At 41.6% G+C, this 24342-nt stretch overlaps 1 protein-coding gene across 1 annotated transcript in view; it reads left to right on the top strand.

Annotated features, from left to right (window-relative positions):
* kif6 (kinesin family member 6) overlaps positions 1-24342 on the top strand; it is a 664853-nt gene that overhangs the window by 507641 nt on the left and 132870 nt on the right. Inside the window, exon 16 of the mRNA XM_078542714.1 lies at positions 10863-10913. Coding sequence (XP_078398840.1) covers positions 10863-10913 — 51 coding nt within the window. The remainder of the gene's footprint in view (positions 1-10862; positions 10914-24342) is intronic.

Genomic DNA, 24342 nt, shown 5'->3' on the forward strand with positions numbered 1-24342 from the left:
GCGAGATTTGTTTTAATATCATTTCCATTATGATTGGCTTGGCGTCACTTTGGAGCAGTCTCTTGCTGCTCCCCGACATCCAAGCTGTGGCCACTCCTCGACCTATGAGTTGCGACCTACCCCCTACCTATGAGTTGCAGCCCATGCCCCTCCCCAACCTCCGAGTTGCGGCGGGATCTTGAACAGGAACACAAGTCCAGGAGAGGAACGCTGTGAGAGGGTGAGTCAGGGAGTGGGAGGTTCTGCGAGAGGGTGGGTCAGCGAGGGAGAAGAGGCCACAACGCGAAGGTTGGGGAGGGGGTGAGACCACAATGCTGAGGGTTGGGGAGGAGGAGGATCTGCAGCAACCAGGAGGATCAGGGAGCAGAAGAGTCAGGAAGCAGGATTGGTGGCAGACAGGTTTAAGTAGAAAGTTGTATTTTTTTAAATAAAATGAGTTTAAAAATATAAAAGTTATTTACCAATACCACTGTAGGAATTTAGCAATGTAGAATATTGTAACTTAGTGGGTATAATGTTTTAATATTTGTTTTTTTCTGATGAGGAAGTTCCTACAGAACCTAACATTGATTCCTGTAGGGAACCAGTGATTCACTTAAAGTTGTTTCACTTAAAGTTACGATTTTCAGGAACGCAACCACAACTTTAAATAAATGCATGTCTATTTATTTTTAAGTATAGTATGTGATTTGGTTTTAGTTACATGCATTGCCCTGTAACATTACATCATGAAGGAGTAGCAAGCAATTATAATTTATAAAGTAGTCGATGTGGCTCTCACATTCCAGGTTTTTTTTGCTAAAGTGGCACTTGCTTGAAAAATAGTGATTGAAAATAGTGATAGAAAAATTGGTGTATTAAGTAATTGAGGTGCATAAGATGATTGAAGGATTCAGTAGAGTGAATAGAGAAATACTATTTCATCTGATGGGACACTCAGAATAAGATGTCATATCCTTAACATTAGGGCTAAGCTGTTCAGGGTGATGTCAGAAAGTACTGCTTCACATGAAGGATAATGGAAATTTGGAACCCTCTCCACAAAAGGCTGTTGTGACTGGGATTCAATTGAAAATTTCAAAATTGAGATTGATAGATTTTTATTAGGCAAGAGTATCAATGGTTACCAAGGCAGGTGGATGAGGTTAAGATACAAATCATGATCTGGTTGAATAGCAGAACAGGCTCGAGGAGGTAAGTGGCCTACTCCTGTTCCTATGCTCCTTTGTAATGGGTGTTACCCACTAATTGGTTATCAACGTTAGGAAATTCTCAAATTTATAACTCAATCACAAATTGTTCATTAGGTCAACAAAAAAATGGCTGACTAATGTCAAGATGTTTTATAAAATGATGAAAACTTGTGGAAACTAATAGCTAAACTGAATTTTGTTATGGTCAGACATTAGGTTTGGTTTTCTGGTTTCCTGCCTACACCAGATGTTGCCAAATAACAAACCAGCCTTTAATGTGCTTTTTTGTTCTTTTTCCATTTCTATTCTGTGCACTTCACTGCTCTAATAGCCTACAGGCAGTGGTTGTGAAATAGGAGTCACTACAATCTATATCAATGAATTAGATAACGAACAGAGTTTATCCAAATTTGCTAATAATACAAAGATAGGTAGGAAAGTAAGCTATGAAGAGAATGTATAGAGGCTGCAAAGGGATATAGACAGGTTAAGGAAGTCGGTGAGAACATAACATATAGAATATAATATGGAGAAATTTGAAGTTATCCATTTTGGCAGGAAAACTAAAAAAGAATACTTTATATAAGTTGAGAGACTAGGAAATGTTGGTAATCAGAAGGACCTGAGTGTCCTTGCAAACAAATTACAGAAAGTTAACATGCAGGTACAGTAAGCAATTGGGAAAGCAAGTGGTATGTTAGCCTTTATGACAAAGGGAGTGGAGTATAAGAGTAGGCAAGTCTTACTGCAATTATATAAGGTCTTAGTGAGACCATGCCTGTACAGTTTTGGCCTCCTTATGTAAGGATATATGTCTTAGAGGGAGTGTAACAAAGATTCACTCCACTGATTTCTGGGATATGGGGATTAACCTGGAAAGAGAGATCGACTTGACCGGGTCTATATCCCCTAGAATTTAGAAGAATGATAGGCGGTCTCATTGAAGCATGTAAAATTCTCAAAGGGCTTGTCATGATAGATGCTAGGAGGACATTTCCACTAGCTGGGGAGTCAAGAACTAAGATTCACACCCAGAACAGGACTGAGATGAGGACAAATTTCTTCACTCTGAGTGTTGTGACTCTTTGGAATTCTCTTTCCCAGTGTTCTGTGTGTGCTCAGTCATTGAGTTTGTTCAAGAGAGAGGTCATTGGATTTTTGGATCCTAAGGAAATCAAGAAATATGGAGATATGGCTGCAAAGTGAAGTTGTGGCAGAAGATTATTGTAAAGTGTTGGCTGTAGATCGGTAGAGGGTATTAGTAATCTTAGGTAGTTCAACAGTAAGTATTTATTAACTACTAGAAATGATATACATAAGTACAGTAAAGGTCCAAGTTAGGAGCTGTCCCCATGCTTGCTTCTACACAGAGCTGTCCAACACTACACTGACAGGTCATGTGTTCTCTTACATCACTGTGTGGGTGGTATTGTACTCAGTCCCATATTAACCCTTTATGTGCCAGATCCTTATACTACACCTCCCCACACCCCCCCAAGTCTTTATCCAATGTATTTACAAGTTATCCCAGTTTACCCCATGTATTTTTACCATTACTACCACCCCAAACCCCCACCTCCCAAGCCCCTGAGTTCATAGGTCTGAAAGCCTTTTAACCCTCCCATATTTTGTTCTCACTACTGTTTGAGGAGTGGTAGGCTCTGTCACTGCAGGTAAACTTTGTTGAATTGGAGGTTATTCTGACATTTGGGTATCTTTCTCAATTTCTCTCCATGTACACTGGGAGGAATCCTTCGAAGGATGAGGAAGAGGCTGCTTCTGTTTAGCCTGACTATCTGGTGGGGCCAACCAGGTATGACCAGGGCTGGTCGTCGTCTTTCCAGATGATAGTGCCCTCTCTGTTTTCTGTCTGTTAACCAATTTTCAATCCAAACCAGTATATTTCACCCAGTCCCATGTGATCTAATTTTGTTTACTAACCTCCTGTGTGGGATCTTATCAAAAACTTTCTGAAAATCCATATACGCCACATTCACTGGTTCTCCTTTATCTGTGCTATAAGTAACATCCTCAAAAAACCCTAAAGATTTGTCAAACATGATTTCCCTTTCATAAATCCATGTTAACTCTTCCTAATCAATAAGTGTCTAGTTATGGTTTAGAATCGAGTCTAGCCCTTTTCCCTACTACCGATGTCAAACTAATAGGTCTGTAGTTCTCTATTTTCTCTCTCCCTCCCTTCTTAAATAATGGGGTTACATCTGCTACTTTCCAGTCTGCAGAAACCTTTCCAGAATCTGTAGAGTTTTGAGTGATAACCACCAATGCATCCACTAAGTTGGCAAATGTTCCACCACCTTTCGTGAAAGAGGGAGAGAATACACAGTGAACTACAGGCCAGTTAACCTAACATCAGTCATTGGGAAAATGCTGGAATCTATTAATAAGGAAGTTATAACAATGCACTTAGAAAAGCATAGTATGATTAGAACAGGTCAACATGGTTTTACTAAGGGGAAATCCTGTTTGATAAGGTTATTAGAGTTTTTTGAGGATGTAATTAGTGAGGTAGATAAAGTGGAACCAATAGATGTAGTAAAGCTGGATTCCCAAAAGGCATTTGCTGAGGTGCCACACAGAAGACAAAAGGCTTTTTGGGCTCATGGAGTTGGGGTTTGTGTTTTAGCATGGATATAGGTTGGTTAACAGACAGAAAGCAGAGAGCGGGTATGAACGGGGCTTTTCCAAGTTAGCAGGTAGTGAATAGTGGAGTGCCACATGGAGCAGTGCTGAGGTCTCAGCTATGTACAATCCATGTTAATGACTTAGATGAAGAGACAGAGCATACTGTATTTATTGCTCATCCCTAATTGCACCTGAGAAGGTGATGGTGAGCTGCCTTCTTGAACTGCTGCAGTCCATGTGGTGTAGGTACACCCACAATGCTCTGAGGGAGGCAGTTTCAGGGTTTTGACCCAGTGACATTAAAGGAACGGCAATATATTTCCAGGTCAGGGTGGTGTGTGGCTTGGAGGGGATCTTCCAGGTGGTGGAGTTCCCATGTGTCTGCTGCCCTTACCCTTCTAGATGGTAGCGATCGTGAGTTTGGAAGGTGCTGTCCAAGGAGCCTTGGTGAGTTCCTGCAGTGCACCTTGTAGATGGTACATACTGCTGCCACTGTGTAGGGAGTGTTTGTGGATGGGATGCCAATCAAGCGGGGTGCTTTGTCCTGGATGGTGTTAAGCTTTTTGAGTGTTGTTCGAGCTGCACTCATCCAGGCAAGTGGAGAATATTCCATCACACTCCTGACTTGTACCTTGTAGATGGTGGACAGGCTTTGGGGAGTCAGGAGGTGAGTTACTCGCTGCAGAATTCCGAGTCTCTGACCTGTTCCTGTAGCCACAGTATTTATATGGCCAGTCCATTCAGTTTCTGGTCAATGGTAACCCCCAGGATGTTGATAGTGGGGGATTCAGTGATGGTCATGCCATTGAAAGTCAAGGGGTGATGGTTAAATTCTCTCTTGTTGGAGATGGTCATTGCCTGGCACTTGTGTGGTGCAAATGTTACTTTCCACTTGTCAGCCCAAGCTTGGACATTGTCCAGGTCTAGCTGCATTTGGACATGGACTGCTTCAGTATCTGAGGAGTCACAAAAGGTGCTGAACATTGTGCAGTCATCAGCAACATCCCCACTTCTGACCTTATGATGGAAGGAAGGTCATCGATGAAGCAGCTAAAGATGGTTGGGCCTAGGACCCTACCCTAAGGAACTCCTGGAGTGGTGTCCTGGAACTGAGATGATACACTTTGCTCGTAAGAATAGAAAAGCAGAGTATTTTTTAAAATATGTGAAAATTGTAAGTGTGGATGATCAGTAAGACTTGGATGTGCTTGTGCAAGGAATGCAGAAAGGTAGCATTCAGGTGCACCAAGCAATTAGGAAGGCAAATGGCATGTTGGCCTTTATTTCATTGGGATTGGAGTACAAGAATAAAGAAGTCTTGCAGGGTTGGTATAGAAGTTGTGCAGGGTTTTAGTGAGACCACATCTGGAATACGGTGTGCAGTTTCGGACTCTACATTTAAGAGAGGATATATTTGCATTGGAGGTGGTACAGCGAAGGTTCACTAGATTGGTCCCTGGGATGAGGGGATTGTCCTATGATGAGAGGTTAAATAAATTCTCTGGTGTTTAGAAGAATGAAAGACAATCTCATTGAACCTACAAAATTCTGAGGGGGCATGACAGGGTAGACGCTGAGAGATTGTTTCCACCGGTTGGGGAGTCTAAAACACAGGGACATTGTCTCAGGATCAGGATCCAATCATTTAGGACTGAGATGAGGAGAAATTACTTCATTCAAAGGGTGAATTATGTATTTGGAATTCTCTACTCCAAAGGATTTTGGATGCTCCATCGTTGAAACATTTAAGGCTGGGATAGACAAATTTTTTCTCAGGGAATTAAGGGATGTGGGGAGCGGGTGGGAAAGTGGAGTTGTAAAGCAAATAACACATTTAATGAAGGAATTGGGTGTTAATTGAATTAATAAGCAAATATCAGTAAGTAATTATACTGGGTTATATGTACAATACTTTATAATCAATATTTGTTTGTATATCCAAACTGTTTATTAAGGTGAATTTAAAAATTCTATCTTATCTTAAGTATAATTAACATGTTATAATTAGCTTTAGTTACCATTTATGCTATGATATAATTCTCTTCTATAAATTGTAATTTATAATTGGTTTTTACAATAAATATTCATTAAACAAATATAAAGGAGTTGTAGTCTCACATTTATATCCTCACGAGCCCACATATAACAATAATATCCTATAATCCTAATTTAGTATTCTTTAAGAGCTGATATTGGTAAGCTCAACAATAGTTTATTCTGCTGTAATATGCCTTTAAGTATATTCTATCCTAAGATAATTTTGCTGGTTTGGAAACTTCTGGGAGAAAGGACTTTATATTTCAGGACCCAGTCTACAGCTGATAAAGCAGACTCATTTCCTTTAATGATTTGAAATTTATTTTAGTTAAGGCTCTAAGCTAACAATAAGTTCAAGGAAATAGGTTGCCGGGAGATAAAGATAGTAGAGTCATTAACAGAGTCGAAGCCCAAGATCAGCCATGATCGTATTTAATGGTGGAGCAGGCTTGATGGGCCATATGTTCTACTCCTGCTCTTATTTCATGTGTTCTTGTGTTCAAATAGTCGTTTGGTAGTACAGAACTTGAGTATTGCTGAAAAAAGACATTTTGCCAAAGCTCTTCATCTTGCACACATCAGGACAATTGCCATAGAGAATGCACCAGTTAATAGTGACTGACAGCTAACTGTCAAGCATCGTTTGAAATTTTAACCAAGCAGCTTGACACTAGATTGCTCAGGGCAATGCCCGGTTTAAATCTCAAACAATGCTTGGCAGTTAACTGTCAGTCACCATTAACTAGTGCATTCTCCATGGCAATATCTCTACCAATCAGAGTCCTCTTGCCAAACAATAAGCACTATCTTCAAATACAATATGAAGTTGTTGCTTCCCCTGGCATTGGTATTCTTGTGATTGTCCTGATGAGTTCAAGATGAAAAGCTTCATCAAAATATATTTTTTCAGCAACACTTGTGTCCTTATGTTCTTAAGGATCGTTTCACACTTCTCTGTGTTAAATTTCATCTGCTACTTTTCTGCTCATTTCACCAACCCATGTCCTTTTGAACTTCTACATTATCCTCATCACGGTTCACAATGCTTCCAAGTTTTGTATCATCTGCAATTTTTTAAATTGTGTCCTGTACTCCAAGGTCTAGGTCAACAATGTATGTCAGGAAGAGGAAGTGTCCTAACACTGACCCCTGGGGAACTTCACTACAAACTTTTCTCCAGCCTGAGAAACATTCCTTTAATGGCTACTTGCTGTTTCCTGTCACTCAGCCAATTTCGTATTCATGTCGCTAGCGTCCCTTACTTCCCATGAATTATAACTTTGCTCATAAGTCTGTTGTGTGGCACTTTTATGAAATGCCTTTTGGGAATGATGGCAGGCTACACATGAGCACATTTAATCAGGGGTTGGACAGCCTGCAGTGCTCCACTGTGCCCAAGCAGGGAGCCCATCCTATGGTTTGATTACAGGAAAGCCGCAAAGCAAGAATCATTTTGACACTGTAACCACCGCCAGTGACAAGATGTTATGATCCTTGACCAGACCGCTACATTTTTGGTAAGATCCAACTCAGAACCAATAATGTTTTACTTAAAGTCGACAAAGTTTGAGATTTTACACACTTGCTAATAGAATAAAACCACAAAATTCCATGGGTTTTGTGAAACAAAAATAAACTTTACTATACAAAGTCTGAAAAATAAAACAATTTACAATATCTATCTTTACTCTACCATTCGGAGTTAATACGAGGTAAATGTGAATTTACAGGCAAACTGTGGTCGAACACACCACATTGCACAATAAATGGCAGATGCGACCAAGACAGAGTCCATGGAATTCTCAACAACCCACCCAGACGTCAGTAACACTGTGAGTCAACCAATCTCACTGAAACTCTGTCTCTCTCACAAGGGATTTCCGTCTTCACCATTGCAGCTTTTGCCTTGGAATTCTCTTCCAGACATAGTGATGGGCAAAGTGAGTGCCCAAACTTCTTACAGTGAACTTGCATCTGAACAGTCTCAATGGTGAGACTCTTCAAATGCAAAATGCATACATTTACAACTGCACAAAACCAAAACTTGCTAGCAGTATGAGCCTAATGGTGTAATAAGATATTTGCATCAGAACATTGTGATAAAGGTTTGACTCGCAGCACAAACCAATACTCAAAGTCATAACTGATGGCTTATTTTTTATTGTTAAATAACAGATGGCTTATTTTTTTATTGTTAAACAGTTTAACAGGAACAAATGTGTAACCTGTCAGACTGGATAATGGTACATCTTGGATTTGGTTCAGCGCAAATTAAGGTCTCAGAATTGAAGCTGTAACAGAACCTACTTGTCCACTTGTCCTCCAAGATGAGGGAGAGTGTATTGTAAAGTGTATTGTAAAAAAAATTGGACAGAGCTAAATTGTAAAAAAAAGTCACAAGAGGCTCTTTAGCTCCTAACTCGTACAAACCAGAAATAGATTCCACATTTCCCTTCCAGTTTCTCTGTTACATTTCCTATGCTTCACTTGTGTTTTCTATAATGCTTTCCTCTGATGGATGTTCTTCTCATGCTTCTCCCATCAGTGCTGATGAGTTCATTGATCTTTCCATATTTTAAAATGTAGCTCAGTGTAGCCAAAAGGGGAAGCCAAATTCAACAAACATATTAGTTTAACTGCAGACCTGTGTTATGTCCTGAGACAAGTGATTATGAACTTAAGAATGTGGTGATTTTTTACATAAATGACTAGCTGAAAGTGGTAAATGAGAAATTAAGCATTTCTTTTTATATGCTATTCTTAAACATTATGAGTACTTTTCCATCTATATGCTCCAAACAAGGAATCTTTTACATTTTTATAATTTGTGTGCAGGTGATACAGCTCTGAACTATCTATATCAATGACACGTTTAATATAGAGGGGGTAAATTAGTTAGCCCCCAAAAATGGAGGTGGGGATTGCAATGGGTGCTTATCTCAGCCCAGTTCAATAAAATACAGCCAAAGCACCAACTTTGTGTTGTCTGCTCATATGCATGATTGTTCCCTACCGCTGGAGCTAACTGTGCTGTTCATGTGCATCAAGGGGGGAGGGGGGCTGGGGGGAGGGGTGGGGGGTGCAAAATCATAACTTCCTAGCACCACTTAAAGATAGACTGCACCTCTTAAAGGGAGTTACATTGTGGCTGCAGCAGGCACTGGATGTTTTGTAGGAAATGAATCTGACTAGGGAAACAGTGAGAAAGGACACAAAATGGCGACAGTGGGCTCCAAGATTGTTGGATGCGGCACTGCAGTCCTTGCTGGAGAAGGTGGAAAATAGGAGAGATATTCTGCATCTGGAGGGAGCCAGGAGGCTTCCGAAGCACCCTAGGCAGAGATGGTCTCCTGCTGAAGGTCTTTCTCCACCTCCTTCCTCATTTGGCAGCTTATCTTACTCTGTGTGGCCAACATTAATTCTTTAACCCATGCTGTAATCCAAGGGGAATGCCTACTAGCGCATCTATGTCTGGGAGCAACTGGATTTTGCTGAATCCTTGAAATTAGCAAAAAGTCAAAACCCAGGAACTCCTTTCCTAGCAGCACTGTAGGTGGACCTACACCACTGGGGCTGCAGTAGTTCAAGAAGATGGCAATTAAGAATGGGCAATAAATGCTGGCTTTCCACTGATGTTCCACATCCCATGAACAAATAAAAAAATACCAGCAACGCCATCTCCCGTAGATGTATGCAACTTGAGATATCTATACAAAGCACCAAGCACTTGTAAAATCGTAGCAACAGCCAAAAGTTCAAAACAGCAACTAAAATGTAAGTATTTGGCAATCACTTTTCTGGTGGTGGGGGTCTTTCCTGCTGTTGAATGCATGTTCAGCTGTGTGAGGCTAAGAGGCTAAAATGACAGCACTGCTATCAAATTGGCATTGCACACTGATTGACAAAGTTTGCCTGCTCTTTATATTTCCTGCAGCAGTTACATGTGTTAATGCCCTCACCAGCCTAGCATCTGGTGCAGTTCCCGCAAAAACTGCATGGACACGTGGAAACCATTTTTTCACTCAGAGTGTCCAAAAAAGTAGGTGCTAACAAGGCCACTGCCTCGTCCAGAGTGTTACAATGCCATAAATTATCTATACCCACAAGTTGGTGAAATGAAGCATATGAAATTTAATAGAGAGAAGTGTGAAGTGACGCATTTTGGCGTTAAAAACGGGGCAAGGCAATATAAATTAAATTGTGCCATTTTAAAAATGATCCAATAACAGCGACCTAGAGGTTCACAAATGCAAATCAATTAATGTAATAGGAAAAGTTGATGAAGGTGTTTATAAAACAAGCAGAATTCTTCGCTTTATAAAAAGAGGCATTGAGTATGAAAGCAAGGAAGTTATGCTACACATTTATAAATCACTGATTGGACTCAAATGTTGTGTTGAAATTTCTGCACTTAATTTATCCATTGATGGGATGTGGGTGTCGCTGGCTAGGCCAACATTTATTGCCCATCCCTAATTGACCTTGAGAAGGTGCTGGTGAGCCGCCTTCTTGAACTGCTGAAGTCCATGTGGTACAGATACACTCACAGTGCTGTTAGGGATTGCTGCTTGCAGTGAATTGGGCATGATTAGAAAGAATGTCAGTGCCTTGGTACCTGGTATGAGGGAGTTCAGTTTTAAGATGTAGAAAGAACAAAATTGAGAATATACTGAATTGTTGCTTCTGAGGAATCAGTATGATTACACAGACATTTAGACTTACCTTACATTGGCTGCTCAAACGATAAAGGTCACACCCAGTGCCTAATATACAGCGCAATTAGTCATCTGAGGTTATTAGAATCATGAACTAACTGGTCACAGAGTTTGCCTCCTCTTATGATTGAATTAATATTTGGTTTGTCTCACATTAGAAACAAGCTAAGAAGTCTCCTGTAATGCCTCTTTGAAGACATTTTTTTCAAAAGGAGAGTCAATCGCTTCATAATTGAAATAACTGACCTGAATCTATTTTATTCTCTTGCAGACCAACTGAAAGGTCAACTAGAACAGAGAAGAATGCAAAGGGCTGCCTGTAGTAAGTGCAAATGATTCTGGAGTCAATATTTGACACCAATTAGTTGTTTAAAAAGGGAGATGAACAAATAAAGCAAATCAGAAGGAATAGTGACAATTACTTAATTTCAAAATCTCAAATGACAGAGCTGAGCAATGCTAACATGTTGGTGCTCCGCCATCGTTGAGCATGGGGATATTCATGGAGCCTGCTCCTCCTTCTAGTTGTTTAATTGTCTATCACCATTCACATCTGGATGTGGCAGGACTGCAGAGCTTTGATCTGATCTGTTACTTTTGGAATTGCTTAGCCATATCTCTAGCATGCTGCTTCAGCTATTCAGCATGCACATAGTCCTGATTCACAAGTTTGGTGTCTCATTTTTAGGTATACTTGGTGCTGCTCCCAACATGCTCTCCTACACTACTCAATGAATCAGAGTTGGTCCCCAGGCTTGATGGTAATGGTAGGTTGGGAGATATGTCAGGCTATGAAGCTAAAACATGTCTGCTGTGGCTAATGGCCCACAGTGCCTCATGGATTTCTTCTTATGAACCGATGGATCTTCTGAATCTATCCCATTTAGTTCAGTGATGGTGCCAAATAGCACGATGGATTTTGTCCTCAGACAGGACTTGGTCCGCACAAGGCCTTTGTAGTTGTAACAGCTACTAATACTGTCATGGGCATACGCATCTGTGACAAGTAGATTGGTGAGGGTGAGATCAAGTAGTTTTTTCCCTCATGTCGTTTCTCTCATCACCTGGAGTCTGGCAGATATGTCCTTCAGGACTCGTACACCTTGGTTGCTAACAGTGCTACCAAGCCACTCTTATTAGTAAAGATTGAGCACATTTTGTGCCCTTTCAACGCTCAGTGCTTCTTCCAAGTGTTGTTCAACATGGTGAAGCTAAGCAAAGGCAATAGTTGGTAATTAGTTGGAGGTTTCCTCCTCCATGCTTGAGCTGATGCTATGAGACTTCACGGCGTTTGGAATCAATGTTGAGGGCTCCCAGGGCCCCTCCTTCCCAACTTTATACTACTGTGCCACCTGCCATCTCTGGTGAATCTGTCCTGCCAGTGGGATAGGACATATGCAGGGATGGAAAAGAAGACTTTGGCTGTAAGGCATGTTTTGGTGAGTATGACCATGTCAGTCTGTTTTTTGACTATCTGTTAGACAACCCTCCCAATTTTGGCACAGATCCCCAGATAACAGTGAGGGGAACTTTAGGGTGTTGTGTCGTGCCCAGTGCATAGGTCGATACTGGTTGGCTGGTATGGTTCAGTTCTTATGAAGTGGTTTGATACAACTGAGTGGCTTGCTTGACAATTTTAGAGGTTAATTAAGAATCAACCACACTGCTGTGGGTATGGAGTCACATATGTGTCAGGCCAGGTTAAGGACAACAGATTCACTTAAAGGACATTAATGGACAAGATGGGCTCTTAAGACAACCTGGTAGTTTCATGTGTGTTTTTATAGTACCATTACTGATATTACCTTCTCATTCCCAATATTATTTATTTAACTGAATTTGAATTGCTCAGCTGCCTTTGAGGCATTCGAACATTTGTCTCTGGATCATAACTCCGGGTTTCGGAATTACTATTCCAATAATATAACCAGTGTTCCCTTGCACCCGTAAAACCGGGAAACACATCAGTATTCCTTCATCAACTCTGGATCAAAACCCTGGAACTCCCTACCTAATAGCACTGTGGGAGTACCTTCACCACACATACTGGAGCTTTTGAAAAAGATGTTCAGCACAACTTTCTCAAGGGCAATTAGAGATGGGCACTAAATGCAACATCCACATCCCGTGAATGAATAAATAATATTTAAAATTTTGATGCGTTTAATGGGAAGTTAGATGAATATATGAAGAAGAAAGGAACAGGATATGTTGATAGGGTGAGATGAAGTAAGATGGGAGGAGGCTCATGTGGATCATAAACAGCTGCAGAGTCCTGCTGTGCCAGATGGACTGCTTCTGTATTGTCCATTCTATGTAAATTTATGGGAGTAACTGTAAGCCAAAGTATAAAAATACCTCCAAACATTCATTTTGAATTGATTGAAATTCCAGTCACTATCAGTTTAAACTAGTTCGGTATACCAGATACTTTCACAGTCAAGATAGGGTCTGAATGAGGCTACAGCACAAAATATGCACAAGCACACTAGCAAAAAAATATAGTCAGCCTGAAGATCACCAGCAGTTCTAAAACAGGGGGAAGAAACTCATGTGCATAGCACCGTTTTTGGATGGCACAATACAGACTTACATTGACTTTCTGGCAGCATGCTGCAGACTACTTACTATCTATGCAAAGTTCTTTATTGATATCATTGAAGAAAGCCACACACATAGTGGCCCGTGGCACTATCTGCCTCAGTGAATCGAGTTAAGTCTGCGTAGAGCCGGTAGAAGCAGCGCCACATGAGCAAATTTCATCTCCAGGATGCGTTTCATCTTATCAAATTTTCCAATCACCTGTCTCTGCACAGTGGAGTGCAGGGAACACCTCATAGAGTTTTCCACAATTAACAACAAGTCACATCTCCAATCTGTTGCTGCCTTGTTTAATTTTTTTTGTTAATGTTGGCTTCTATATGTATTTGTCCATCATCTCTGCCGGTTTAACCAGCTACCCAGCAGGAGCATTGTAACCATACCTTTCGACCAACTGCTCTCTGTGGCTGGATTCCAGCCATCACTCAGCTTTCTGAAACTGATGTTTCTCATTCAGTTGGAATTGGATCATCAACAGCGGGAGCACTGATTAGAATCAGACCCTTGAAGCCTGAGCTCTGTGAAGCTACTAGAATGAGGTTCATTTACAGTAAGCTTGTTACTGATTTCAGCATGTACCAGGCTCAGATTCAGAAGCCTTATAAATTCAGCATAAAGCAGGAAGGAATTTGGGTAAACCAGACTTCTGTCACACTCACCAAGAGATACCGATCAATTGAGTTGACAGATACCAAAAATATTTCAACATATGACAATCAGATTGATACATGTGTGAAATATATTGGCATCTGTCAACTAAACTGATTGCTGGTCTTGATCTGAGATTAATCCAAAATGAAGTTGCAAAGGATGGGTTTATTCTAAACAGTTGTCATGCAGAACCAGTGATTTTGGTCCTGGATCCCACAAATTCTACATGACAGTGTTTTAGAACAAATGCTTCCTTTGCACCTTTCTTCAGCTGGAAGTTAAGCACAGATCTGGACAAGCATGCCAATCTGATAATCAATAAATATGAGAAGTTTATCTCCATTCTTTGGAAGATCAGTAGATTTCATGCAGTTCTCAGTAAGCCCAGAATAGAATTTATACCTTACTGTACCATAAGTGGAATTTATTAACAACTGAGGATACTTGGATTGTATTATTCTGAGAGACTGTACAATGACAAAACTGAGGATTGGAGAATGGTTTAGTTTTCTCCCCTTGTCACCTTGCATTTCTACCTGCCATCGCGTCCTCTTATTGTAATTGTGGTAGCACAATGGGAATCTTTGTACCTACTATACCAGTGTTAATTCATCTCTGATGGAAGGAACTCTTTCTGTATTTTCTTTCAGCTAAGATTGAACAGTCAGACTACTGCAGAATGCAGCAGGTTAGTCGAGAACTAGCTTGGCTTATCCAGCCTGGAGAAGAGAGAGTATGAGTTAAGGGTAGTTTTTCAGAATGGGTAGAAGTAGGGTGGTGGTGTCCCACAAGTTTTAGTTCCAGGACAACTCCTGTTTAGTGTGTACATCAATGATTGGCAATGGGCTTTGAGGCAGCAGTTTCAAAATTTGTAGATAATACCAAAATTCCAGGTATAGTTAGTTCTTTAGAATAACAAAGGAAAGTGCAAAGGGATATTGATAAGATGGGGGAAATGGCCTAAAAAGTGGCAGATACAATTCAACGTCATTAAGTGTGAGTTAATGCATTTTCATTAAAAATAAAGCAGTAATTATGCATTGCTGTAAAAACATAGAAGAACTTGGGAGTACAGGTTCACAGAATATTAAAGGAAGTGCTTCAGGGTGATAGGGCTATAAAAAAATAGCTAATCAATTTCAAGGTTTTAATTCAGGAAATATAGGGGAGGCGGTGGCCCTCTCCCTGGATTTAAAAGTTGGGGGCAAGTCCTCCCCCATGTGGCTGGGAAACTCCAAGCTGATTTTATAGTCATTGGAATATTGATTGGCTCAGGGAGAGACTTCTGACCCCATCTGGGAGGAAGACCACCTCTGAGAGCTGCCGGCAAATAAATGTCTGTCAATTTTCTAGTCTTAGAGCGCCACAGGGAGTGGTGGCCACTGCTGGGTTTGCAGGCAGCCTCCAAAAATGATCGTTACTGGAGCCAGATTTGAACGTGATTGGGGGTTTTCGCCAGGGCCAGGCTGGCAGGCCCTAGCAAGGGGGGTGTGAAGGGCTAAGATCAAGAGGGCAGGGGTGTGAACATGCAGGGGCAAGTAGTACTGTGGTGGAGAGCCTCCATTGAACTCACAGGGTGACCACACAGGAGGGAATCCACCACCCAGCCCTCAACAAGGCTGCCAGGGTTCATCTGCACGGCAACCTGGCTTGGACCCCCTCCCCACCACTAACAAATTACCAGTGGTGGCAGGAACATATGGACACACAAATTAGGAGCAGGAATAAGCCACTGAGCCCTTCAAGCCTGCTCCACCATTTAATAAGATCATGGCTGATCTGATTTCAACTTCAACTCCACATTCCCGCCTAACCCCAATAACCTTTCACCCCCTTGCTTATCAAGAATCTATCTACTTCTGTGTTAAAAATGTTCAAGGACTGCTTCCACCACATTTTAAGGAGCAGAGTTCCAAAGACTCACAACCCTCCAAGAAAAAAAAAATTTCCTCATCTCTGTCCTAAATTGGCGACCCTTTCTTTTTAAATAGTAACCCCTAGTAATAGATTCTCCCACAAGAGGAAACATCTTCTCTACATCAACCCTGTCAAGACCCTTCAGGATCTTATATGTTTCAATCAAGTGATGGAGGCCCTTAAGTTGGCATTGATTGGCCACTTGTAGGCCTTAATTGGCCCAAGGGTGCACGGGCTGTCCGATACTACCCCGACCCCTCCCCCACCCACCCGCCACTGCAAGTAAGATCCCAGTGGAAGCGGATAGGTAATGGGCCTGGTACCCCTGCCATGCCACCTAATTTTACACCCCTGCCCCTCCCCCACCCTCCATTTCCCAGCCCACTCCTGGGGAGGGGCTTGGGGTTATGTAAAATTCCACCCACAGAATATGAAAACCAAGAAGTAAGAAGTAACAAGGACCCTATATAAACATTAGTCTCTGTTAGAATATTGTCTGTAATGTTAGGCTCCGCACTATAAAACATAACACTAGAAACACGAGCGGGAGTAGAGTACATGGCCCAGCGAGCCTGCTCTAGCATTCAATACGATCATGGCTGATCTTGAGCTTCAACTCCATTTTTCCACTGTAGGGGTTCCCCTTTTCCCTCAGAGATCCTCCCCATGCTCAAGTTCGTGACACCAGATTCACAAGTGTATGGCTTGAACAGAATGACCAGAGAGACAAGTTTCTTCTGATAATTCATAATTGCTTTATTGAATCACCTACAAACCCACAGTGGAAAGCCCAAAATTTAAAACAACCTATACCCTGTACCTGACACAGTCACCGTGACTCAGTTAAGACTTACAAAACCATAGGCAAAACACCACGTTGTGTCCTGAAACCTTAAGAAAAAAATCCCTCAGACCAATATCACCAAGACATAGCTGAAACAAGTTACATGGTACCAACAAAAAACACCAAGTTTTCGCCCCAAACCTTCACAAAACTTGCAGGCCAGTATCACCACGATATGGCTGAAAACACTTACAATCCCCAACATGGCTGGTCTGTCTGATGTTGACTGTAGGCCTGGAGATTGACCTATCACTGGCCCTCTATCCAGCTCTACCTGTCCCACCCCCCCTTAAACCAGCTTATATTTCACCTCTTTTCTAATTTTTCTTAGTTCTGGTGAAGAGTCATACGGACTCAAAACGTTAACCGTGTTCCTCTTTGCAGATGCTGTCAGACCTGCTGAGTTTTCCCAGGTATTTTTGTTTTTGTTTCGGATTTCCAACATCCGCAGTTTTTCGCTTTTACCCTTGATTCCCTTACTGATTAAAAATCTGTCTATCTCAGCCTTAAATATACTTAACAACCCAGCCTCTCCAGCCCTCTGCGATAAAGAATTCCATAGATTCACTACCCTCTGAGAGAAGAAATTCCTCCTCATCTCTGTTTTAAATAGGCGCACCCTTACTCTGAGATTATGCCCTCTGGGCTTGACTCTCCCACAAGGGGAAACAACCTCTCAGCATCCACGCTGTCAAGACCCTAAGAATCTTATCAGTTTAAATAAGGTCGCCTCTCATTCTTCTAAACTCCAATGAGTACAGGCCCAACCCATTCAACCCCTTGTCATAAGAAAATCCCTCCATACCTGGGATCAACTTAGTGAACCTTATCTGGACTGTCTCCAATGTCAGTTTATCTTTCCTTAGATAAGGGGACCAAAATTGTTCACAGTACTCTAGGTGTGATCTAACTAGTGCCTTGTATAGTTTTAGCAAGACTTCTCTATTTTTACACTCCATTTCCTTTGAGATAAAGGTCAACATTCCACTTGCCTTCCCTATTACCTGTTGAACTTGTATGTTAGCTTTTTAGGATTCATGCACAAGGACTCCCAAATCCCTCTGTGCTGCAGCCTTCCGCAGTCTTTCTGCATTTAAATAGTATTCAGCTCCTCTATTCCTCCTGCCAAAGTGTGCAACCTCACATTTTCCCACATTATATTCCATCTGCCAAGTTTTTGCCCACTCACTTAACCTGTCTATATCCCTCTGTAGACTCCTTGTGTCATCCTCACCACTTGCCTTCCCACCTATTTTTGTGTCATTCACAAACTTGGCGATAGTACATTCACTTTCCTCATTTAAGTCGTTAATATATATTGTAAATAATTTTGGCGCCAGCACTGATCTCTGTGGCACTCCACTAGTTACAAGTTGCCATCCCAAAAATGCCCCACTTATCCCAACTTTCTGTCTTCTATTAGTTAGCCAATCCTCTATCCATGCTAATATACCACCTCCAACACTATGGGCTCTTGTCTTATTAAGTAGCCTTATGTGCGGTACCTTATCGAATGCCTTCTTGAAATCCAAATATATTGCATCTACTGGTTCCCCTTTATCTAACCTGGCCATTACCTCCTCAAAGAATTGTAATAAATTTGTTAAGCATGATTTCTCCTTCATGAAGCCATGCTGACTCTGCTTGATTAGATTATGTATTTCTAAATGTTCTGCTATTACATCCTTTATAATAGACTCCAACATATTTCCAATGACAGATGTTAAGCTAACTGGCCTATAGTTATCTGTTTTTTTGTCTGTCTCCCTTTTTGAATAAGGGTGTTACATTGGCCATTCTCCAATCCTCTGGGACTTTTCCAGAATCTAAGGGTTCTTGGAAGATTACCACCAGTGCATCCACTATCTCTGTAACTACTTCCTTTAGTATCCTAGGATGCAACCTATCAGGTCCAGGGAACATATCGGCCTTTAGCCCCATTAGTTTCCCTAGTACTTTTTCTCCAATGATAGTTATTGTATTTATTTCCTCCCCCACTTTTGCCCCTTGATTATTTAGTGTGTTTGGAATGCTATTAGTATCTTCTACCATGAAAACTGAAGCAAAGTATTTATTGAGCTCCTCGGCCATTTCCTGGTTCCCCATTATTACTTCCCCAGCCTCACCCTCCAAGGGGCTTATGTTCACTTTGGCCTCTCTCTTCCTTTTTATATATTTAAAGAAGCTCTGACTGTCCATTTTTATATTACTTGCTCGTTTACCCTCAAAGTTTATTTTCTCCCCCTTTATTATTTTTTGGTCATCTTTTGTTGGTTTTTAAAACTTTCCCAATCCTCTGGCTTACCATGAATCTTTGTATGTTTTTTCTTTCAATTTGATACTGTCCTTAACTTCCTTGGTTAACCATGGTTGATTTATCCCCTTCCTTAAATCTTTCTTCCTCACTGGGATATATCTTTGTTGTGAGTCATGAACTATTTTCTTAAACATCTGCCACTGTTCATCAGCCATCTTTTCTGCTAAACTCCTTTCCCAGTCCACTCCAGCTAACTCTGCCCTCATTCCATTGTAATTACCCTTATTTAAGTTTAGCATAGTTGTTTTCGACCCAAGTTTCTCACTCTCAAACTGAGTCCTAAATTCTACCATATTATGGTCACTGTTTCCTGGGGGATCCTTTGAGATCATTTATTAAATCTGCCTCATGACACATTACCAGATCCAAAACAGCCTGATCCCTGGTTGGATTCACAACATACTGTTCCAAGAAACTGTCCCGAATACATTCTATGAATTCTTGCTTGTGTCTACCTCTGCCAGTTTGATTTTCCCAATCTACATGAAGAATAAAGTCACCCATGATTAATGTACTGCCTTTTTTACATGCCCTCATTATCTTCTGATTTATTCTCTGTCCTACAATATAGCTACTGTCAGAGGGCCTATAGACTACTCCCACCAGTGTCGTCTTCCCCTTGTTATTTCTTACCTCCACCCATATGGATTCTACATCTTCCAATCCAAGATCATTTCTTGCTATCGTGCTTATTCCATCTCATACTAACAAAGCTACCCCAACACCCTTTCCTTCCTCCCTGTCCTTTTGAAAAGTCACCTGCCCCTGAAAGTTTCCAGCTTTGATCTCCTTGTAACCACGTCTCCCTAATGGCTATAAGATCATACCTATTAACCTCTATTTGTGCCGTTGACTCATTTATTTTGTTCTGAATACTACATGCATTTAAGTAAAGGGCCATTAATTTTGTCTTTTTATCATTTTTTCTCCCTTTGACCCTATTTGCTGTGTTTTTTTAGGTTTGTACACTCTGTCCTTTCCTGTCACTCTGGGTATCATCACCTAAATAGCTGTCTGCAAAGCTGCCATCTCCTTTTGCTTTGTAAGCCTATATAACCCCGTTCCAGAACTCTACTCCGCAACACCTCTATTTAGTTTAAAGCCCTCTCTACTGCCCGAGTTATTCAGTTCGCCAGGACACTGGTCCCAGCGCAGTTCAAGTGAAGCCCGTCCCCATCGGAACAGCTCTCTTCTACCCTAGTACTGGTGCCAGTGCCCCATGAACTGAAACCCATTCCTCCCACACCAATCTCTGAGCCACACATTTAACTCCTTGACTTGATTTACCCTATGCCAGTTTGCCCGTGGCTCAGATAGCAATCCTGAGATTATTATCTTGGAGCCTCTGCTTTTTAATTTAGCTCCTAACTGTTCAAATTCTTTCAGCAGAACCTCCTTGCTAGCCCAGCAATGTCGTTGGTACCAACATGGACAATGACAACTGGATCCCTCCCCTCCCACACCAAGTTCCCCTCTAGCCCTGAGGTTATGTCCTTAACCCTGGAACCGAGCAGGCAGCACAACTTTCAGGACTCATGCTCATGGCTGCACAGAACAGTATCTATCCCCCTAATTATATGGTCCCCTACCGCTATTATGCTCCCACTTCCTACCCCAACTTGAATGGCTCCCTGTACCATGGTGCCGTGGTCAGTTCGCTCACCCTCCCTGCAGTTCCCGCTCTCATCCACCCAGCTTGCAAGAACTTTGTAACTGTTGGACAGTTGCAGGGGCCAAGGCTCCTTGAACACTACCCCCTGGGTCCCCACACCTGCTTCACCTGCACTCACACCCTCCTGGCCCCGCTCACAGACCAAATTTGAATTACCTAATCTAAGAGATGTGACCGCCTCCTGGAGCAAAGTGTCCAGGTAACTTTCCCCCTCCCTGATGTGGCACAATGTCTGCAGCTCGGATTCCAGCTCCTTAACTTGGATCCGAAGTCCCTCGAGCTGCAAACACTTGGTACAGATGTGTTCGCTCTGGATCACCTTGGTGTCCAGCAGCCCCCACATGCTGCAGCAGCAACATATCACGCGTCCTGCCACCGCTATCATATTTTTTCAATTTATTAATTAATTGCTCTAGTACCTCCACTTTAAATTTCTCAGTTGGAGGGGATTTGGATCCTACACCACCCACTCCCTTCATTCGCTGAAAGACCAAATTGAGGCTTCAGAGGGAGTACAATGCAGAATAACTAGATTTTGTCAGATTTGAGGAAATACAAATACAAAAGGAAACTTGAAAAATTGGTTCTTTCTGCACTGGAACATTGTAGAATAGAAAATAAAAGGTGCAATGAAACATTTAAAATTTTGAGAAGTTAGGACAGGGTAGATGGAAGTAGACTGTTTCCAGCAGTTCAGGGATCTGAAGCAAGATACAAGATTAAATGTAGGAGATAATTGCTTGGCAGCATAGATCTTGAGTACTGCTGAAAAAAGAGATACGTCAAAGCTTTTTGTCTTGCACTCATCAGGAAACTTCGTAAAATATCAATATAAGGGGAAAACAACAACTTATACTGTATGTGAAGAGTGCTGATTGGTTGTTAAGTGGACTCTGATTGGTAGAAACGTTGCCTTGGAGAATGTACCAGTAATGGTGACTGACAGTTAACTGCCAAACATTGTTTAAAATTTAAACCAGGCAGCTTGACCCTGATTGGTCAAGGCATTTCCCTGAGGAATGAGTCATCAAATGGCTGTCACTTATTTTGTTTAGCTGAAACAGACATGTGTGTACATGTTCTTTCTGTCTGCAAAGGACAGGGCCCTGTGTATTAATAAGTGTAGCTTCCAGCACATGCAAATGTACCACACTGTGAGCCCAACTGACAATCTTAAATTGGTTGTCAGCGTAATTCTTAGCACACTGAGGATTATTTAGCAAATGTTGTCCAATCGCAGAATCACATCTAATGTTGGACACTGTGTTTTGGGTTTTACAAGCATGGGCTGGTTGGGTACGGTCTGTATCTTGCCTGCCACTAGCCAGTGTCCACGAAAGATGTTGAGTCCTTGAAAGCGTGCCAAGCTGATCTAGTGCACGCATATTGTGGGATTCCAAATGACCTGTCTAACTTTCACCTGCAACCCAAATGTCTTACAGCATTACAAGGCCTTAAGACCGAATCGGACACACACATCAGTAAACCTGACTAAGGGACAGGAATAGTCATCCCTAACAAGTGTGACTATATCAACAAAATGCACACCATTCTTAATGACAGGTCCAAATTCATATCCATTGGACCTGCAACTCAACACGACCAGACTGCCTTGCTCCAAAGTAAGCTAAAAAAATGCTTGCTGGACTTGTGTAAGAGCGATGAGCTACCACGTGATGTATATGACAAGGTTCATCCTCACAGTTCGGTACGTCCGCGTATGTATGGGCTGCCCAAGACACACAAATGTGATGCCCCTTTATGCCTTATCTTATCTATCACTGGTTCTGCACAACACAAATTGGCCAAATGGTTGGGCTCATTGTTGCAATCAGTCTTGACCAAGTTTTCCACATACACGGTGAAGGACTTCTTCACATTCGCGAAGGTCATACGGGACTTGCCTATCGATAGCAATGCTGTGTCCATGTGTTCATTTGACATTGCTAGTCAAATTAAGGAAGCCAAAGATATTTGTGCTGCAGCACTATATCATGGCGATTTAGACCCACCACCATTACGTAAATCAGTATTCATTGAACTTATGAACTCGGCAACTCGTGCAGTTGAGTTCAGTTTTAATGACACCACGTATGCCCAAATAGGTGGTGTTGCCATGGGATCCCCTCTAGGCCCAGCTCTCGCAAACATCTTTGTTGGGTTCAATGAGACACATGTCTTCGATGGAATGACAACTAACCTACCCCTCACATATTTCCGATATATAGATGATGCGTTTGTTAAATCTGCAGCTGCTGTAATAAATTTCCTTACATGTCTTAATGGGCTTCATCCTGCGCTCAAATTCACCTTTGAAATAGAGCAGTCATATGAACTCCCCATCCTTGACATACTAGTTAAGAAATCTGTCCGGGGGAACTCTACCAGGGTCTACCACAAGCCTACCTTCACTGGTCAATGTACACGTTGGGATTCTTACAGTTCCACACGTTATAAGATTGGTCTTATTGGCAACCTTGTAAATAGGGCCCAAGCCATTTGCTCACCATGCAAGCTTGATGCTGAAATAGAGCACATCAAAGGCATCCTGCAGGACAATGGCTACACTGATCAGATCATTGCGTGCTGTATATTATGCAAACTCATGAAGGGGCCTAAGGCATTGCTGGAGAATGCACCAGTGATGATGACGGACAGTCACCATCGCTGGTGCATTCTCCATGGCAATGCCTCTACCAATCAGAGTCCACTTGCCAACCAATCAGCACTCTGTCCACATACAGTTTATTTTTTTCCCCTTATATTGGTATTTTTGCAAAGTCTCTTGATGACTGCAAAATGAAAAGTTTTGACATGTCTCTTTTTTTCAGCAATACTCAAATGTAGGAGATTTTGAGCAGAGGCCAGAAGAAACCTCTTCACACGGAAGCTGTGAAATTCAGCTTCCAGGGCTAGTGGCTGAGACAGGAACAAAGTCAAGATTCAGCATTAGCTTGGATGGGTGGATGAGTGTCACAGGAAAGATTGAAAACTGTGGTTGGGAATCTCATAGTTTTAGACAAATCTTCTCATTTTTGGCCCTCATCTCTCACCTTAATGAGAAGATGTAACGTAAAGGTAAATATTTGAATTCAGTGGTTCCCTTCCACTTCACTGTTAACCTGATTTACTGCGTCTATTCCTCTGGCTTTTCACAGACCATACAAATCCATGATGGTGTCTGACCTGAAGAACTGCTTCACCAGACTTGAAGTAATTTTCAGACTCAGTATAGGAAAGACTGTGTTGCTATATAAGATTAACAGTTTCAACTCTTTCTGACAGAGAGGGAGTAAGAGAGAGAGACTGTTATTACTTGTCATTCGTGCCAAAATTGCATTCCTGAGGCCCAGGTTTTGCTTCCCAGATTTTCTGCTATCTCCTCATCTGATTTGAACTTGGCAGGATTTGAATTTGTAAAGTTTTCTTTTAAAAGAAGGGGGAATTTGAACAAAACTTTCCTGTAAAACTCATCAAGCCAAGAGGTTGTCTGGAGAGCAGTGAAGTGAAGCAGAACGTGTAACCAGATCTTGTAGCTGCCCTCAGCTCCATTGCCATTCATGTCCCAATGACCCCAAGTTCAAAGCTAATTCAGCACCATTTTCAAACTGACTGATTTAAAGTGGTAAAACCCACTGTTTACACAAGGAATAGAACATTCCACCCGTAACCAAATTAAATTTTAATTTTGGTCGAACTGGACAAGAAACAACTCAATTAAAAGAGTAAAAAAATTACAAATGTAGGAA

This window comes from Cetorhinus maximus, chromosome 5, assembly GCF_964194155.1.
Source record: "Cetorhinus maximus chromosome 5, sCetMax3.hap1.1, whole genome shotgun sequence".
In the NCBI taxonomy this organism is placed as follows: domain Eukaryota; kingdom Metazoa; phylum Chordata; class Chondrichthyes; order Lamniformes; family Cetorhinidae; genus Cetorhinus; species Cetorhinus maximus.